This window comes from Phascolarctos cinereus, unplaced genomic scaffold (genome assembly GCF_003287225.1).
Source record: "Phascolarctos cinereus isolate Bilbo 61053 unplaced genomic scaffold, phaCin_HiC Scaffold_4;HRSCAF=312, whole genome shotgun sequence".
Taxonomy (NCBI): Eukaryota; Metazoa; Chordata; class Mammalia; order Diprotodontia; family Phascolarctidae; genus Phascolarctos; species Phascolarctos cinereus.
In genome coordinates, this window is record NW_027555847.1 from 696,961,872 (window position 1) to 696,979,482 (window position 17,611).

General features: G+C 42.0%; 1 protein-coding gene and 1 long non-coding RNA gene across 10 annotated transcripts in view; one reads left to right on the plus strand and one right to left on the minus strand.

Moving 5' to 3' along the window:
- Positions 1–9,200, plus strand: part of CLIP1 (CAP-Gly domain containing linker protein 1) — a 145,181-nt gene extending 135,981 nt beyond the window's left edge. For all 9 annotated transcript variants that reach the window (XM_078154275.1, XM_078154272.1, XM_078154270.1 and 6 more), the window contains 5 exons: positions 1,470–1,587; positions 1,676–1,826; positions 4,875–4,912; positions 6,696–6,814; positions 7,416–9,200. In XM_078154275.1, coding sequence (XP_078010401.1) covers positions 1,470–1,587; positions 1,676–1,826; positions 4,875–4,912; positions 6,696–6,814; positions 7,416–7,641 — 652 coding nt within the window. In that variant the 3' untranslated portion in view covers positions 7,642–9,200. The remainder of the gene's footprint in view (positions 1–1,469; positions 1,588–1,675; positions 1,827–4,874; positions 4,913–6,695; positions 6,815–7,415) is intronic.
- Positions 9,201–13,168: 3,968 nt separating this feature from the next.
- On the minus strand, positions 13,169–17,518 carry LOC144457119 (uncharacterized). Its single transcript, XR_013486469.1, has 2 exons — positions 17,099–17,518; positions 13,169–15,227 (listed from the first exon to the last, which is right to left on the minus strand). It is a non-coding gene; the product is annotated as an uncharacterized LOC144457119 (long non-coding RNA).
- Positions 17,519–17,611: the final 93 nt, after the last annotated feature.

The following is a 17,611-nucleotide window of genomic DNA, read 5'->3' on the forward strand; positions in this document are numbered from 1 at the left end:
TCACTGCTGACCATTCCGGAGTATAAGTGTAAGCTGAACAATGCGATAAAGACAGCACTTATATTTTCATCTTTGCTTGGGTTTTCAATTTACCCTGAGTCATTATACCATTGTAATTCACGTGCTGGATATCATGGGTCTCACTAAATTGACACGTATGAAGAATAGGGTTTCTTAACCTGGGCCTGCTAGCTTTTCCATTCTCTAGCTGGTCATGAGAAGGACGTATCCAGTGCTGAGTCCTGGCCCGTTCACCTTTGGCTGATGGTGCTTCAGATGATTACATCTTGGTAAAAAAAACAAAAAACAAAAACCCGGCCATTTAGATTAAAGGTTGTAGGACAGTTAAGAAAGTACCATACCTGGGTAGACTTTTTTCTCTCCCTTACCCCCCACCCCCCAGAGTACTATTTTTGATAATAGCAGCCTGTTCCCTTCATTCCCATGGACAATTCATTTTTTACCCTTCATACTAACCTCTTTCTGGATTGTCTTTGCTTTCACATTTTCACCTTTGCCTCCTTCAATTTTGTAATTTCCTCAGTCCAGGTCTTTTTCTGTCTCTTTGTTCTTCGGGTCCCTTGGCTATGAGCTGAAGGCTTTCCTGCCATTAAAGGGTTCAAATAGCTATCTCTAATATTTCTACATGGATAAGAAAATGCCCAAAAGATACTTTTACAGGGTCAAAGATCTTGAGTCAGTCACTGACCTAAAATTGCAATTCAAGTGCTCTGTGACTCATCAGTCTCTTCTCCATCATCATTCCCCACTTAATAAATAGTTGTGACTTCCTCTGGCCTTTATACAGTAATGTTTAATATCCCTTTTAGATTTTGCAGTTCCTCAGCAATGATCTAAATTTTTCTTGGTGCACAGGCAGTAGTATCTAATGTTGCTATTATTACTTTAGTATAATTTGCCTCTTAAAACATGTGGGTGCAAATTTCTTAATAAGCAAACTTAAATTAGTGAGGACCAGAAGATACTTCCAGCATAATCAGCGCTTTGCATGACAACTGTATAATTAAGCTTTGCATGTGTTTTTTGTTGCTCAAGTGAAAATTATTCCAAGAAGTAACAAAATTCAATTTGAAAATTAGATTTTGGTGAATTGTTTTATTTGACACAGTTTCTGAGTCTACACCTTCCAAACCAATGAACATTTTTCCTTAAATTCAAATGGATGCGATGATATGCAGATTCTGGCATGTATATGCATAGGTAAACTTTTCTGTTGTTTTTTCTTTCTGCACTGAGTAAAATCCCCAACTGCTTTTGCAGTCTGATAGTTTTGATATCCTTACAAATCTCCTCTTCTAAATTGTTTCAGTAGTCTTAGAAATTAACTTAAATTTGGCAACGTTAGTTTTTGCATTTGTGTTTTAACACAGATACATACACGCTTGGCTGTGTATGTTGATGACTCTCGGTTGATTTCTGGAACTCTTTAACTCTCTTTGGTCTTTTAGAGAATCCGTGTACAAAACAGACACTGATGAAGAGAGAGCTTCCTTACAGAAATCCATCAGTATTACTAGTGCCTTGCTCACAGAGAAGGACGCAGAACTGGAAAAACTCAGAAATGAGGTGCAGTACAATCTAGAGATGAGTCTTCATGCCATGCTCATTGACTAAAATTCAAAGCCTGAGTATTTATAAATCACATCTATTCCAGGTCACAGTGCTCCGGGGAGAAAATGCTTCTGCCAAGTCTCTACATTCAGTTGTTCAGTCATTAGAATCGGACAAGGTGAAGCTGGAGCTGAAGGTGAAGAACCTAGAGCTAAAACTTAAAGAAAACCAGAGGCAGCTGAGCGGCTTTGGAGGTAAAGACGATGGCCATCTGGCTGCTTAGAGCAGTGGCTCGCAGACGGATGCCTCCGGCACTTACCAGCGCCTGGCAGGTGCAGAATTCCCAGCACCAGATTGAGCCCACGTTTTGGCAATGTGTTTGCTGTGTGCCCCAGCTCTGTCAGAGATGGCTCCGATGCCTGGATGTGAAAGAGCGTTCTCTGCTCTAGGAGAAACTCAGTCAAATAGAAGGGACAGGACAAGTGTAACACAAAGCACAGATCTATATCAGACAAGACGAGGGAATAAGTGAGAGGTTCTGCAGAGTCCCCAAGACTGACCACCCTTACTTTGCTTTATAACCTCTATTAGTGAGGAGATAGTGATGCTCCAGATTCAGCACAGACTGGAGAGAGGGAGACAGTGCTCTAGAGTGTTGTATTTGGGAGTCAGAGGCCTGGTTCAAATTCTGACTCTGCCCCTTGCTGCCTTCCCCTCCCTGAGCCCCAGGTTTCCCCTCTCTAGAATGAAGGTGCTGAGCCCCATGACCTTTGAGGACCCTCCAGTTCTAGGTCTGTGGCCTTCTGGCCCTGCCTGTGAATGTCACACTGTCTTGGTGGACACAGGTTTGCACATGATAACAGGACAGAGGCAATGATAATTTATATCTACTTCATTGTGACTTTGACCTCTTACCGTGCCATTTCTCCTTTCTCTTCTTCACTAGGGTGAACTTAAGAGGTCCCCATCCAGGATGACTTTTTGACTTGGTAATAGACCAGACAGAAAAGAACGCTGGGTGATGGATTTAATCGACACCTGTTAAATTATGAAGGGTCCAGATAAGCCAAATAGGCTTGCTTCTTAACAGCTAAACTCAAAGTCTTAAGTATTCTAAATAACTCTGATGGTCAGAGTGCTCAGTGGAGAAAATGCCTTTGCCAAATCCTTATATCAAATAAAGTGAAGCTAGACCCTTATGGGCCCTCCTAAATCTCCTCCCTGTCTTCTTCCCAGCCCTTTCCATGCTCCGGATTTATGTGGACCTGATCTGATCTAAGGGGCATTAGAGAAGAAGTCATTTTCTCTGTGGCTCATTTGCCCTCACCCATGGTTTATACTAGGAAATTTCCAAATAGGCTTGTCTAGATTTCTGTGAATATGGAAGGAAGGAAAGAAGCATTTCATCCTCATAACAACCCTGTGTGGTAGGTGCTATTATTATCCCCATTTTACAGATGAAGAAACTGAGGCAAACAGGGTTAAGTGACTTGCCCAGGGTCAAACAGCTCTTAAGTGCCTGGGGCCAGATTTGACCTCAGTCTTCCTGACTCCACTGCCCCACCTAGTTGACCTATGGGTAACAGGATTCCCTAATCTCATGCTAGCATTCAAGGTAACAAATGCATATCTGGTCGAGGCCAAGCTTATTTTACCCCACAGGAAGTATAAGGTGCTCTGGACTTACAGGAAGACACAGACAGAAAGGCTGTGAAGCACTTACTGTAGTTCCTAAACATCCCTTGGAAGGGAAGGAAACACAGGGGTTGCTGGGGGTGGGGTGAGAGGCGCAACCCCTCAACATCCTGGGGAAATCCTTTCTCCCACAAGATATGGCACACAATCTCTTCCAGACTTGTAGTGCCATCCTGTAGCTTATCCCCTCCCCTCACAGCAAACACACTTTAAGATCCCATATGAGCTGCACAATCCAGGTGACTCAATCATAGTTGGGGGTGGTAAGACCCTGATCTCTTGCTCCCTCATATTATACTGTTGTCTCTTCACTAGACCTTGAGCTAAAAAATTGCTACACAATCATCTTATTTCTCCAAAAGACACTGCTCATGAATACTCCTCCTCTCTCTAGAAGCATGAACTTTTGAACTTGGATTTACTCATGAAGCAATTTCCAAAGTTGGCACTGCCAAAAAAGCCTCCCTTCCTTTGTTAAAAGATGCCCCCTCCTCTAGAGGAGGTTGGGAGCCAGGAACATTGTTTATGAGTTCCTCTTGTGGACTACATAGCAAGTACCTATGGCTGCTTCAGCCGTGTGTTTCTGCAGGACGAAAACCCTCCTGGCTATTGTGATCTGTTGGGCTGAGAATATCCACTCTCAGAACTTCTCCCAGGCCCAGAGGAAAGCACATGTCTACTTCCACCCTGGGCTTTCCTCACAAGGCACTACCGTTCATTCACTGCTCAGGAGGGACAAGGGGATGCCCTTTGCTTCCCTAGCCTGCATTCTTTCTGAAAGACAGGAGGAAAGAGCAAAGATGGACGAAAGTTGCGGTAGTCTGGTGCAGACGCTCTTAAGAGTTCTAGCCAACTTAGTCACTGGTATCCAATCAAAAGTTGTCTTTGTTCTCTTAATGAAGTACCCGCCAGTGGCTGTGTCCATTTTCTGTGAGCAGGGGCTTTTCTTACAATCCATGAACTCGTTTTAAAAAACATTTTGATAACTATCTTTTTCTTTTATGCATTCAAATTCTGCAAAGAGTTTTTTTATATTTTTATTACATTCTTTATTTATATATATATATATATATTCATATATATATATTATATATATATATATATATATATATATATATATATGATTTTTTTTTTGGCTAGGCAATGGGGTTAAATGACTTGCCCAAGGTCACACAGTTAGTGTCAAGTGTCTGAGGCCAGATTTGTACTCAGGTCCTCCTCCTGACTCCAGGGCCAGTACTCTGTCCACTGCGCCACCTAGCTGCCCCTGTTTTATATATTTGAAAACGTTATTCTGAAAATGAGCTTTGGCAGACTGCCTAAGACATCGGATTAAAAATGTCTGCCATTCAAGGAGAGTTATTCTCATCAAATTCATCAGGGAACTTCTCTCATCGACTTTTCTCTCCCACTTATTATATAAGGTTATAATAATACTGTTGTCTCTTCACTAGACCTTGAGCTAAAAAATTGCTACACAATATTTGATAATGTCCATTTTCATGGTTTAATCATAATTGACTATAGAAACTTCATCTGTATTTTACAGACCACAAAAGTTGCAATTATTTTTCCAAATTCTTTTCTCTTTCTTTTTTTCTTTTAAGGTAATTCTGAAGAGGAAGAAAGAGCTCAAGAGAGTCAGGTAAAACCTTTTTTTTTCTTTAAAAAACTGATTTATTTTCTAAAAGCCAAGATTAACAAAATTTAATTGTTTTAAATGCAATGAAGTATTAATATAGGTAGGCAGTTTTACATTTTAAAATATAATTACATCTGCAGACATCTTTCTTTCATTTAAAAATTAGGGGATTAGAGTGTTATAATGGAATTGGGACCTGCTATGGCTAATTATCTGTGATATATCATGTATGTTAAGTGCTTTTCAAATTTTCAACATCTATCAGTATTACCTGTAAGGAAACCTGCTCACTTCCTGCTAATCACTAGGATGGGGACAGTGGGAGGGAGGCACAAATGTTTCAGTAGGGCTTCTGTAATTCTCCCTGTAGAATTACCTTTGTTTGCTCAGTTTGCCTCTGGTAACATTGTTTTCTCTCTCTCCCCCTCCCTCCCTTTGCTTCTGCCTATTTCGCCTGCTGCCGGCCACACTTTCTTCCACTCAGCAAATGGTTTGTTTCTATTTCCTAAGCTTTTATTCTGTGGTTATTTGCAGTTTCCATCCCTGTACTTAAGTCCATTTAATGATTTTATTCTCCACTTACCCCCACCCCAGAAACTCCCCGTCATGATAAACCCAACATGAGGTTCTTAGCCAAATGGCAAACTGAAAATATTGGAAATGAAAATGGATGTTGGAAGCTGTGTTCTAAGGGGACCTGACTGCTCCTCACTCTGGGAGGGATAGTTTGCAATGATAGATTGTATTGATCTGTTGTTTTCTCCATAATGGGTCAACAGGAAAAACAAAATGCTGATAAAGTCAAGGAGGATAAGAGTGTATTTACGGACTGGCTAATGAGCTCCTGAGCAACCAGAGTTGGTCCATATTCCATGTTAGCAGCAAGGCTTATCTAAATAGCATGGAAGAATTCTATGTGACATTAAACATTTGCAGGAGAGACAAAAGGTGCTAGTGACGCATTTTATTTTGGCAAACCCTCGATTCAGAAGGAATTGGTGGATGCTCTCACATTATTACTTCATGATGGTCCTTGTCAGCTATGGTGCATTTTGCCTTAATTCCCTCTTCTCAGTGTATCTATTTGGCTTTCTAACTCCAAAGGGAGTTTTAACCCCCCCCCATTTTTCTGTCACTTCTTTGACCTATGACTCCTACAATGCACACACCTTTTACAGCTGATTAACATGGTGCTGAACACTAGTGTGAAGAGGATCTATCATGGAAACCAATATGTGTGAGGGCACTTGTTGAGGTACTCTAAAAAGGAAATTAAAAGGGTCAAGTCTTGTGCCACCTTGTGCCATATGTGCATAAGTAGAGTCATAAGATTCCAAGATTATTGGAGAATTCTTTCTTCCTACTGGAAGGAACAGCTACTCAAATGTCATTTTCCATAGTAGCCACATAGTCAATCTGTTTCATTCCATGAAATAGCTGGGAAATGCTGTAGCCCACATTGTTGCTATCAAAGTATAACCAGTAAAACATTGGACTAACATTTTTAAAAATCAGCATAGCCCAGTTGAAGCAGAAAGAAATCTATTAGGCAGAATTTTAAAATCCTTAAGTCGTCCTAAGTTAAGATCTTAGCTGGACAATTCACTTCTTATGCATCTGACATTTGTTTGATAATGACCAATGTTGACCCTTCCAGCTATGGTATAGCTTCTTGCCGCTCAGTGGTAGTATGTCACCATGTTTCCCTGGTGCTCCTGCATTTGACAAGTCCCAGATATCTTGTGCATATTATTCTCTTTCTCCCTTTTGTTTTCAAATGAACCAGATTGATTTCCTGAATTCGGTAATAGTGGATCTTCAGAGGAGAAATCAAGACTTAAAGATGAAGGTAGAAATGATGTCAGAAGCTGCTCTCAATGGGAATGACCTGAATAACTATGACAGGTATTTAGTACTAATATAGACTTATTACAAGGACTGGTTCTAGTGGTTCTTCAAAATGAACATGGGGAGTACTGACAGTTATATATATATATATTTTTTTTTCAAAGCTAGAATCTGTTAAATCACAAGTGTTTAAGTTCTAGAGGTAGAAAATAATTTTCTGGGTAGCAGACAACTTTAAAAGCAGGTAATAAAACAGTCCCTCATAATAGGATTTTGTAATTAAAAAAAAAAAGAAGAGTTCTATTCACAGCAAGGTGGTACCATGATACACATAGTACTGGGCTTGGGAGTCAGGAAGACCCGAGTTCAAATTTGACCTCAGATACTAGCTGTTTGACTCTGGGCAAGTCATTCAATTGCTTCTGCCTCAGTTTCCTCATCTGTAAAGTAATTATAGCACCTACCTCTCAGGGTGGTTGTGAGGATCAGATGAGATAATCTTTGTAGAGCACTTAGCACAGTGCCTGGCACACAGGAGGTGCTTCATAAATGTTGGCTGTTATTATCATTATTACTATCTTATAGTTTAAAGGGGAAAGGCTTTTGAATGCATATTGCTAAAGCCACATTTCTTGTTTTATTCCTGTTGGAATGGCAGTGATGACCAGGAGAAACAGTTCAAAAAGAAACCTCGCCTTTTCTGTGATATTTGTGACTGCTTTGACCTCCATGACACTGAGGACTGTCCCACCCAGACCCAGGTGTCAGAAGATCCTCCCCATTCCACACACCATGGCAGCCGGAGTGAAGAGCGCCCCTACTGTGAGATCTGTGAGATGTTTGGGCACTGGGCAACCAATTGTAATGACGATGAGACCTTCTGATGCCCCCCACGCCAGGAATGTTATCTTTTTCAGATGCACGCACACTTGGACAGTGTAACACCAGCATTTGTGAGTGCAGACTTCAGGAACAGTCACATTATTTTTTGACCCCTTCAACTCTTTAAAAGAAAAATATTTTGATCTTCCATGAACAACCCTTTTTATTCTTTCTTCAAGCTAAAGTTGAAATAATAAATAGGTGACTTGTCACCTCTTATTTGTCTTCTTTATGTGTTTGATATTTAATAAGACATTTGCACCAGATGCCATTATGTTAATTATCCATAGGGAAACCTCATGGAGCAGAGAACTATCCTTATGTTATCTTATTTAAATAAAATTTAAAATTATGCTGTTAATTTTCATATTTGCACTAAAAAGTTTCAAGGCTGCATTTGTACATTTAGATTTTTTTTAAAAAATAGCTTTGACACTGGAATGAGTTGAAAAAGTGTTCCATCTTACATTTTCATCTACTCATTTAAAATGTTTTCTTCTTGATCAAAGAATTTATGAGCTCTATGTGCTGCGCTACCTGGATGTCAGTAGTGCCTTTATTTCAGGCTTGATATGTTGTGTAATTATAAAATCATGAAGCAGGTAAAGGGAAGTGAGGACCCCTCAGAGTTGCTGTGGGGACAACTTATGACCTGGAGGCTGCATACTTTTCCTGGGATTTTGGTTTTTTCTTTTCATTTTTGCATAATCTCGGCTTCTATATATTGTGTGTATATATATATATATATATATATATATATATATTTTAAAATCTCTATTTTTGGGGAAAAAAACATACAGGAAGTTTTGTTTTCAGGTTTTTAACTTTATTAAAGCAAAAAAAATTGAATCTCTTATGTTCATTACAACATACCTGCCTAACCCAGAAAAAGTACCACATGGCTTTCCAACTATGAAAGTTTTTATTTGGCTCCTTTAAAAACCTGTACATTGGAGGATTATATTTTTTTTCTAGAAATTCATTCCTCCCTCTCTCCTGTCGCCATTTTCCCCAGCAGCCGATTACTTAACAAAACAAAATCTCAATAAGAAATAAAACATTTAGGTTAACCAATTTTTAGTCTTTCTCCCTGCTCCTTCCCCTTCTGCTTTCTCTGGTTTACTATATTTTTAGATGAATGTAAGTTGGGAAATTCAGCGTGAATAAATTTGGATTTTCTTGTAGCAGAAATATAAAACCTCATCCAACAGAACAGTTTCTGAAACAGTTCAAATTATTTATCTTCTCTTGAATGTCTTAGAATATGTAAAGAAATAAATATACTGTGTCTTCCATTCAATGTGTACAATATGGGTTTACGTTTCTCCTACATTTGTATATATGACTTTGATGTATTCTTCCCCCCAAGATTATAAACTGCGTATTTGGCACTGAATATATTTTTAAAGAAAAAAACAAACCACTTCTGTAATCATTGGAAAATCTGGGTTACAGGTGTATAATAGGAATTGTTCTAAGAAGCTAAACATGTAAAGCAGTATTAAACGTTGGACAACTTGAGTGTTCTGTATCTACTTTAATAAAAGATTATTCTTTTGTTGGTGGTGGTAAATCTAGGTTACTCTGGGAGTGGGTGTGGCTCCTGTCATACCAGATTTTTTTAAAAGCAGTCATGAGGCCAGTGTGGCTATGTTCCACATACCTTAGCAGAACCTTTGGAAATTGCTGTGGCTGAAAATTTTTCACCTTGCAGCATATGTGCTCCTCCGAGTACAGACGCATCTTCTTTCCATCACTGGTCCCAAACTGAAAACCTCTCCAGCATGGTAGAACCTGCCCTGCCTTGTGACAGGCACAGTCACATGGCATCCTAGAATCCCAGAACCAGAGACGGGGAAGGGAGCTCAGCAGTGCCTTGTCCAAGCCATACTCCAAAAAAGCCCCTACTCTGGCCCTTGTCTTCCCTCTGCTCAAGAGCAACACCACCTCCCAAGGCAGCCCTGCTGCACTTTGGGACAGCACTAATTGTAAGGAAGTTTTTCTTATCTAGAGCAAACTGACCTTTTTGCAACTTCACTCACTGTTCTGGTTCTGTCCTCTGGGGCCAGTAGAATTCTAATGCCTTCTGCATGAGATCGTTATCTTTAAACTATCACATTTCTCTCCCCACCCCTCTTCCCCTGAATCTTCTCCAGACTAAAGTTACTTCATCCTCCTATGACAAGACACTGACGGCCCTTCTCCATTCCACGTATCCTCTCTCTGGTTCATCAGTATCCTTCTGAAACTGTCACATCCAGATCTGAAACACACAACTCCACATATGAGGTCTGACAAAGGCAGAGTTCAGTGGGCCTCACACTTCACCACCCCTGGAAATGGTGCCCTTCTTAATGCAGCCCAAGATCACATTAGCATTTTTGGAGACCGCACCACACTACTGACTCATGGACAGCTTGTACTCCACTAAGCCTCCAACTCTTTTTTCAGTGTAACTGCTGACCAACCATGCCTCCTTCTCACCCACCCTCCATCTTGTGCCTATGCATTTGACTTTTTGTACTCAAGTAAAAGTCTTTAACGTTTATGCCAATTGAATTTTGTCCTACTACATCCAGCCCAATGCTCTAGCCTATCAAGGTCCTTTTGGATTGTTATCCGTGGTTAGCTATCCCTCCAGATTCGTCTCATCTGCAAATTTGATGAGCATAGTATTTATGCATTTATCTAAGTCATTGATAAAATATTAAGCAGCATAAATCTCTGGGGTATGTTGTTGGTACTGCAAAGCTACTATTGAGCAATTAATAATTATTCCTTGAGTTTGGCTATCAAACGACTTCTGAATCTAGCTTTGTGTATTAACCTTCCAGTTCATATCTTCTCCATATGAAGGCAATAAGATACTTTTCAAAAGTTTTGCCAAAGTATAATAGCAAACTATATCCATAGCATTCCCTTCCCCATCTACTAATTTAGTAATCCTGTCAAGAAAGGTTAGTTTGGCATGACTTATTCTTGAAGTCTTCGAGAACGTTGATATTCACCAACCCTCTTTCATGATCTGTTCTAGAATTTTCCCAACAATTTCCCAAGTCACTGGTTTTGTTCTCTGCCTTTTTGAAAACTGGGACACTTATTTGCCCATCGCCAATCTTACTGTACCACTTTCATTTTACATAACCTTTCAGCTATCACTGACAGTGGCCCAATAATCAGATCTATCTAGGCCCATGGATATAGTTCATCTGGGCCAGGTGACTTAAATATAACCAGGGATGGTACAGGTGCTCACCATCCCTTTATCTTGGATATCAACTCCTTGTTGGCCATCTTTGTTATGTCATTTCTCGTACAGAGCTCGTTTTTATTCCTACATCTGGTGGCACAGTTCTCTCCAAATGAGCCATCATGTGACAAGGCAACAGCCCACACTAAAGAAGGGATAAGAAGTAAAACCACACCTAAGACTTCAGATCCAAGTAGCATGGTCTCAATCACTCTGTAAAGCTGAGGCCTCATAGCCGGAAGAGGGTGGGAATGGGGGTGCTGCAGCCCTCTAGATCTGTGCACAGATTTGGGGAAGGTGGAAACTCCCAAGGTTACTTCCTAGCTTTTCCATTTTGCACAAGAAAAATTCCATCACTGACCTCATCCTTACTAACAGTTACAGAGCACTTTAAGGCTTGCAAAGTGCTTTACAAATATTCTCTCATCTGACCCTCACAACCACCCTGGGAAGCTGAGATGCTAAACAGTGTGCCACAGGTCACATGGCTAGTCAATGTCTGATGCAGGATTTGACCTCAGTTTTTCCTGAGCCCAGGTCTTGTGCCCTATCCACTGTGCCCGCTGGCGCTCCCTTGTTTTTTGGTAGTTCAGTCTGTTACCTCCACTTCAAGATCCATGTTCTGGGATTTTGAAACATTCTTAATTGTTGGAGGGTAAGAGAAGCAAAGGATTAGGATGCTTCTCTCTTGTCCTCCTCCCTTACCTCTATGTAAGGTATCATAAGGAGGGATTTAAATGTTCTCATCTATAATCCCATGGGCTATTTGTAACCAAGTGGCCACTATTCACCATATCACTATTAAGTGATAATGGGTGAAACCATGGCTGAAACCAGTAAAACTACAAAGGATACCATATATACCAAAGTATTTACAGTAGCACACACTTTTTGTGATAGTAAAGAACTGGAAACAAAGTAGATGCCCACCATTTTGGGGAATGGCTAAACTGTAGTTCCTGAATATAACAGAATATTACTGTACTGTAAGAAGTGACGTGTGTAATGAATACAGAGAAGCATGGAGAGATCTATATAAGCTGATGCAGAATTAGAACTAAGAAAACACCACACACAATAACTACAACAATGTAAATTGACAAAAAAAATTCAGTGACTATAGCAAAATTCTAAGACTCAAGCAAGACTCAAAGAGCGAAGACACTCGTTCGCTGAGGGGTTGCACACAAGCATGAGTTTTACTTTTTCACTGTACTGATGACAGATTGTATTGATTTCTCTCTATCTCTGTCTCTCCCCCTGTTACTGTTATTCTGTGAAAAACTAAAGACATCAATAAAAAATGTTTCTAAACTCCATAGCATAAAGTAATCACCTAACAGGGACACAAGTTCAGTCTATACTGCGAGGCTATTACTAGGAGGATGACCTAAGATGAAGCTCTTCCTTAACAGGTGAGCCTGAACAAAAGCGATAGTTTGTTCATAGCTTTAATTAAACTGCTGAACCAGAAGGCAGAGGTGTCAAACTCATGATCAGCAAAACCTCTCGAGTACAGCCCGAAATAATTAAAATGTAATTGGAAAATGGTTTAAAAAATAAATAAAAATACAACCGATAATCATTTGTGGTTTTCTAAGTCAATACTCAGGCAGGCAGCTGGGATCCTCTGTCTGAGTCTGACACCACTTGTCTAGAACACTCGGTACTGGCAATAAGTTAATATTCGTGCAGGTTCAACACTTCAGATTCTTGACAGTCTTCCATCTACTAAGAGAGGTACAGAGGACTAGACTAGGATCTAACACACACTTCAAATACTTCAAAATAGCTATCATGCCTCTAATGAGGAGGGATCTTTTGCAGGCCAAATGTGCTCATGGCTTTCAATTGATCTCACAGAATCATCGCTGCCCTTTCCTCATACCTGGAAAGCACTCCCTCCTTACCTCCTCCTCCTCATGGAATCCTCTTCCTTTAAGAAACAGTTCAAGAACGGGGCAGCTAGGTGGTGCAGTGGATAGAGGCAGCGGGCCTGGAATCAGGATAGAACTGAGTTCAGATCCAGCCTCAGACACGTAACACTCACTAGCTGTGTGACTCTGGGCAAGTCACTTAACTCCAATTGCCACCCCAATAAATAAAAAGAAAAAAGAAAAAGGTCAAGCCCCGTCTTTGGCCAGCCTTTCTGGATCCCCACAACTTCCAGTGCCTGCCCTCCCAAACAACCTTGTTTTTAACTTACTTATTTGTATATATATACTTGTACGGTTATCCACAGTTATCCTCTGTTAGAACATAAACACCCTGAAAGTAGCCACAGTTTCATTCTTTTATTTGTAGCATCAAATAACCTGTTGATGCTGGTGGTCCTCTGGATGCTCTCCAGTTTATCCATGTCCTGAAACACTGGGGTCCAGAACTGAAAACAACACAGCTTGTTTATTCCTGCCTGAAAGATAACTCTCTCAACATAGTCCAGCATCATACCTTTTTGGGGCTACAAGCAAGCTCACTGTTCACATTTCAATCTACCACAGACTGCTGTTTAGCCACGCCTCCTCCATCTTGCACTTGTGAGTTGAATTTTTGAACCTAGGGAGAAGACTCTACATTTATCCTTCCCAATTTTTATCTCGTTTTGATCTAGTCCTGATATTAGACTGTCAAGATCCTTTTGGCTTCTTATTCATCCACCTGTCGCAGTTATATATGGCATCAGCAAGTTTGATGAGAATGCTACCTACACTTTTATCTAAATCACTCATCAAAATAGCACAGGGCCAAAGAGAGATCCCTGGGGCGCGACACTGGAAATCTCTTTCATTCACCCAGTGCTGAATCATCTGACTACCTTCTAGTCCACACCTCTCCATCTTTTCCACAAGAATAGTAAGGATAGTAGGTAATATTTCATCAAGTGCTTTGCTAAAATCTAGGTAAACTATATTAAATTCTCCTGATGGACTAATTCGAAAACCCTGCCGAAAATAGATGAGTTTGACAGGGCCTGCATGCCTGCAGGCTCTTTGTAACAACCACTTTCTTTTCTAGTTGTCTTGCCACTGCACTGTGAACGACTCCGGAGGAGACAGTGAGGCAGAGGATTATGCACAGCTCTGCCTCACTTAAATCCAATTCATGAGCAAGTCAAGACATCCCCCTCCTGATGTCATCAGTCTTCTTCAAGAACGAAGTACAAACCACAACAACCAGACAGAAGGGAACGATGGACACAGCTGACCTAGATTTTAGCAAAGCTTCTGACAAACTTTCTCATACTATTCTTGGGGAGATGAGACAGTAATATAGTCAGATAAATTTAGAACTGGTTGGATGGCCAGACTTAATACTTAGGGGTAGAATACTCCAGAAATCTGTGCTTGTTCCGATATTATTTATTATTTGTATCAATGACTTGGATAAAGGCATAAAGTTCATCAAACATGCAGATGACACCAATCTGGGAATGATAGCTAACAGTGGATAACAAGATCTAAAAGAATCCTGATAGGCTCTAGAGCAAGGGTGGGGAACCTGCAGCCTTGGGGCCACATGTGGCCTTCTAGGTCCTCCAGCACAGCCCTTTGACTGCATTGAAACTTCACAGAACAAATCCCCTCAATAGAAGGTTTTCTGTGAAGTTTGGATTCAGTCAAAGGGCTGCACTCAAGCACCTGGGTCACATGCGGCTTCAAAGCCATAAGTTCCCCACCCCTGGGCTGGATCTAGTAGGGCAAAATTCAAATGGCATAAATAGAAAGACTTGAACTTGAGTGCAAAAACGGTGCATTAGGAGGCGCATCATTTCCAGGGGTGGTGAAGTGGGAGGCCCACTGAACTCTGCCTTTGTCAGAATTCATATGTGGAGTTGTGTGTTTCAGATCTGGACACAACAGTTTCAGAAGGATATTGATGAACCAGGGAGGGTCCAAGGAGGGTAAGTGGAATGGAAAAGGCCGTGTCATGTCTTAGGAGGGCAGACTGAAGTAACTGGGTTCTTCAGTGTGGAGGCAGGGGTGTGTGTGTGTAGAATATGATAGTAATCTTCACGCATCTGAAAGGCTGTCATGTGCAGGAGGGATCCGATTTCTTCTGGCCCCCGAAGACAGACCCAGGAGCAATGGGAAGCCGCAGAAGTCAAATTAAGCTCGAATTCAGGGGGGAAAGTGTCCTAACAATTAGTGCTGTCCCCAAGTGGAATGGAGCTGTGCTGGGAGCTGATGAGTTCTGCTTCTCCGGAGGTCTTAAGCACAGGCCAGACAGCTGCTTGCTGGGCGCTGGAGCAGGGGCTCTTTCGGGGTATGTGTTGGACTGGACGGCTGACGAGGTCCCTTCCCACACTCCGATTCCGGCGTGCTGCCTCGATTCCCAGGGCTGGGGAGGACAAACAACTGCTAGTCCCTGCTAGCCCATGAGACTTTTGATTTGCGTTGATTCCACACTTTACCAGAGCACGGCAGCATATTACACAGGGAACTGCTACCTTCAGTTACTTTTTTTACCTTCCAATACAGTGTTACAACTTAATGAAAATGTTGCAATAAGTGTTTATTTTTTTAAACTTTGGGGTATCTTAATTTGTTTTTATTCCAGGGCCTCTCGCCTTAAATCCTACTCAGTTATTGGTCTGTTTCCAGAGCTTAGTGGTTCTCCTAGAACAAGTAGTGTTATCTCTATATTTGAAAAAAAATGATAAAATTACTGGTTAGAAATGGTTTTGATTTGGAGAAACTCTGGTCATCCATTTTTGTTTAATGGTTCTGCTTGCCATTTGAGTCTCTGACAGTAGGTCATTCTGCATAGCTACATTTAGGATCTCGGACAGAAGAACTAATGCTGGATTCAGTGTTAGAGGACCTGGGCAAGTCATCTAACCTCTGGTCCTCAGCTTCCCCATTTGTAAAATGTGGGGAAAAGCCTTATTTTAGATCCCTTCTAGCTCTAAATCTACAACCCCATTATCTTAAAGAACAACTGTTTAAACAAGTGGATTCTAGTATTGAACACTCTTGTTAACACAAGTTTCAAACTAGGCTTTGTAGGGTTGTTGTTTTTTAACAGTAAGCCTGTGTTCATGAGATCACAGGATTCAGGGCCAGAAGGGCTTAGAAGTCACTCATCCAACTCAGAGGACCAGAGAGAGCTGTAATGACATGCCCAAAGTCACACAAGTAGTTTTCCAGATCCTACCAAATCTTGTGCGTGATCTCCAACTCTCCTCTTCTGATTCCCAAAGTCTTATCTTTATGAAGAAATGCTTGCCACAAATTTAAAATGTGACAGCATCATGTGACAATACAACAGAACCACTCTAGCTTCAGTCTAATCCAGTGGACTACTCTTTGGTGACTCCATCCCTCACTGAGACAGGAAGAGACTATTCTATAAAAGACAAAAAGCTAACTGGCCTTCTCCCCCTAAGGAGGCCACATGGCCCCAAGAAACAGGCCTGGGTCTTTCTGTTTGTCACAGTGGAAGGAAGCAGAATTTCATGGCCTGATGCATTCAGCACATGCCCCAGAGTCTCTACAGTTATGTTCCAGAGCCTGGGTTCTCCAACAGATGTTGCATCCTAGTATCCATAATCCAAGACCCAGATCAGCTTCTTCTCAGATCCCTCCCCTCCAATCATGTCACATCCAGACATGAAATTAATGGGACCAAAGTTATGTAGACACTAAGTTCTGAACTTACTTCCCCCCTCCCCCCCCCCACACCCAGTGGGGAGATTATTTCCCCCAGGTAGGTGGGGAACATGTTTTGTATTTTGCTCTTATATGTTAAAGTAAATACTTCTTTGTAAATTCTTTTCAATCTAGTGGGCTGCTGGATGTGAAGATTTCAACCATCCACACCCTGTGCCTTGCTTTAGAGAGGGAGAAACCAAAGCCTATGGGAAGTAATTCTTTCCAAAGTCACACAGGGGACAACGGCAGGGCCAGAACTATTCCAAGCTGAAGATGCTTTAAGGTTTTAAAGTACTTCCGCCTATTTTACACTCTGAACCTATCGTAGAGGCTGGATTCAGGATAAACCTGAATTCAAATCTAGGCTTGGACACTTCGTAGCTGTGGGATCCTGGGCAAGTCACTTAACCTGTCTACCTCGGCGTCCTCAACTCGAAAATGGGATAACAATAAGCATCTCCTTCACAGGGTGCTCGGTTAAGAAGGACGATGCCCTTCCCCCATCTCCTTCGTTCCCAGGGCACAAACCCTTTCAAGCCCGCCGGCAGGGCAGGTTACCTTGCGGCCCCCTTCCCCCCATGGCACGTTCTGCCCGGGACGACAAACACGCGGGTTTATCGGAGGCTGGCAGAGGGCTTCACGCCCACGGTCTCGTCCCCGCGCCTCACGTGCCCTGGGCCTGGTGCCATCATCATCTCCACTTTACAGTGGGGGGAAACTGAGGCTTCCCGGCTCCCGGCCTTGTCACACCGAGCCACGTGAATCCTGTAGCGCTTCCCGGCTCACAAAGCGCCTGACTTCCTTGGGGGGAGGGGGGTAGAGAAACAGCTCCAAGGGCAGGACCCCCAGGCGACTGGGGGAGGCAGAAATCAGTACCGGACGTGACTCGCCCTCTCCCTCCAACAGGTCGGGAGCGAAAGACGAAAAGGCTGCCGGGAGCCGACTACGCGCTCCCGGCGCGCATGCTCAGAGGCTGCCGAGCGCGTGAGGCCCGGGCGCTTCCGGCTCCGCCTATCGCGGGTCACGCGCGCGGAGGCGTGGTCACCTGACTGCTCGGGCTGTGCCGGGGTG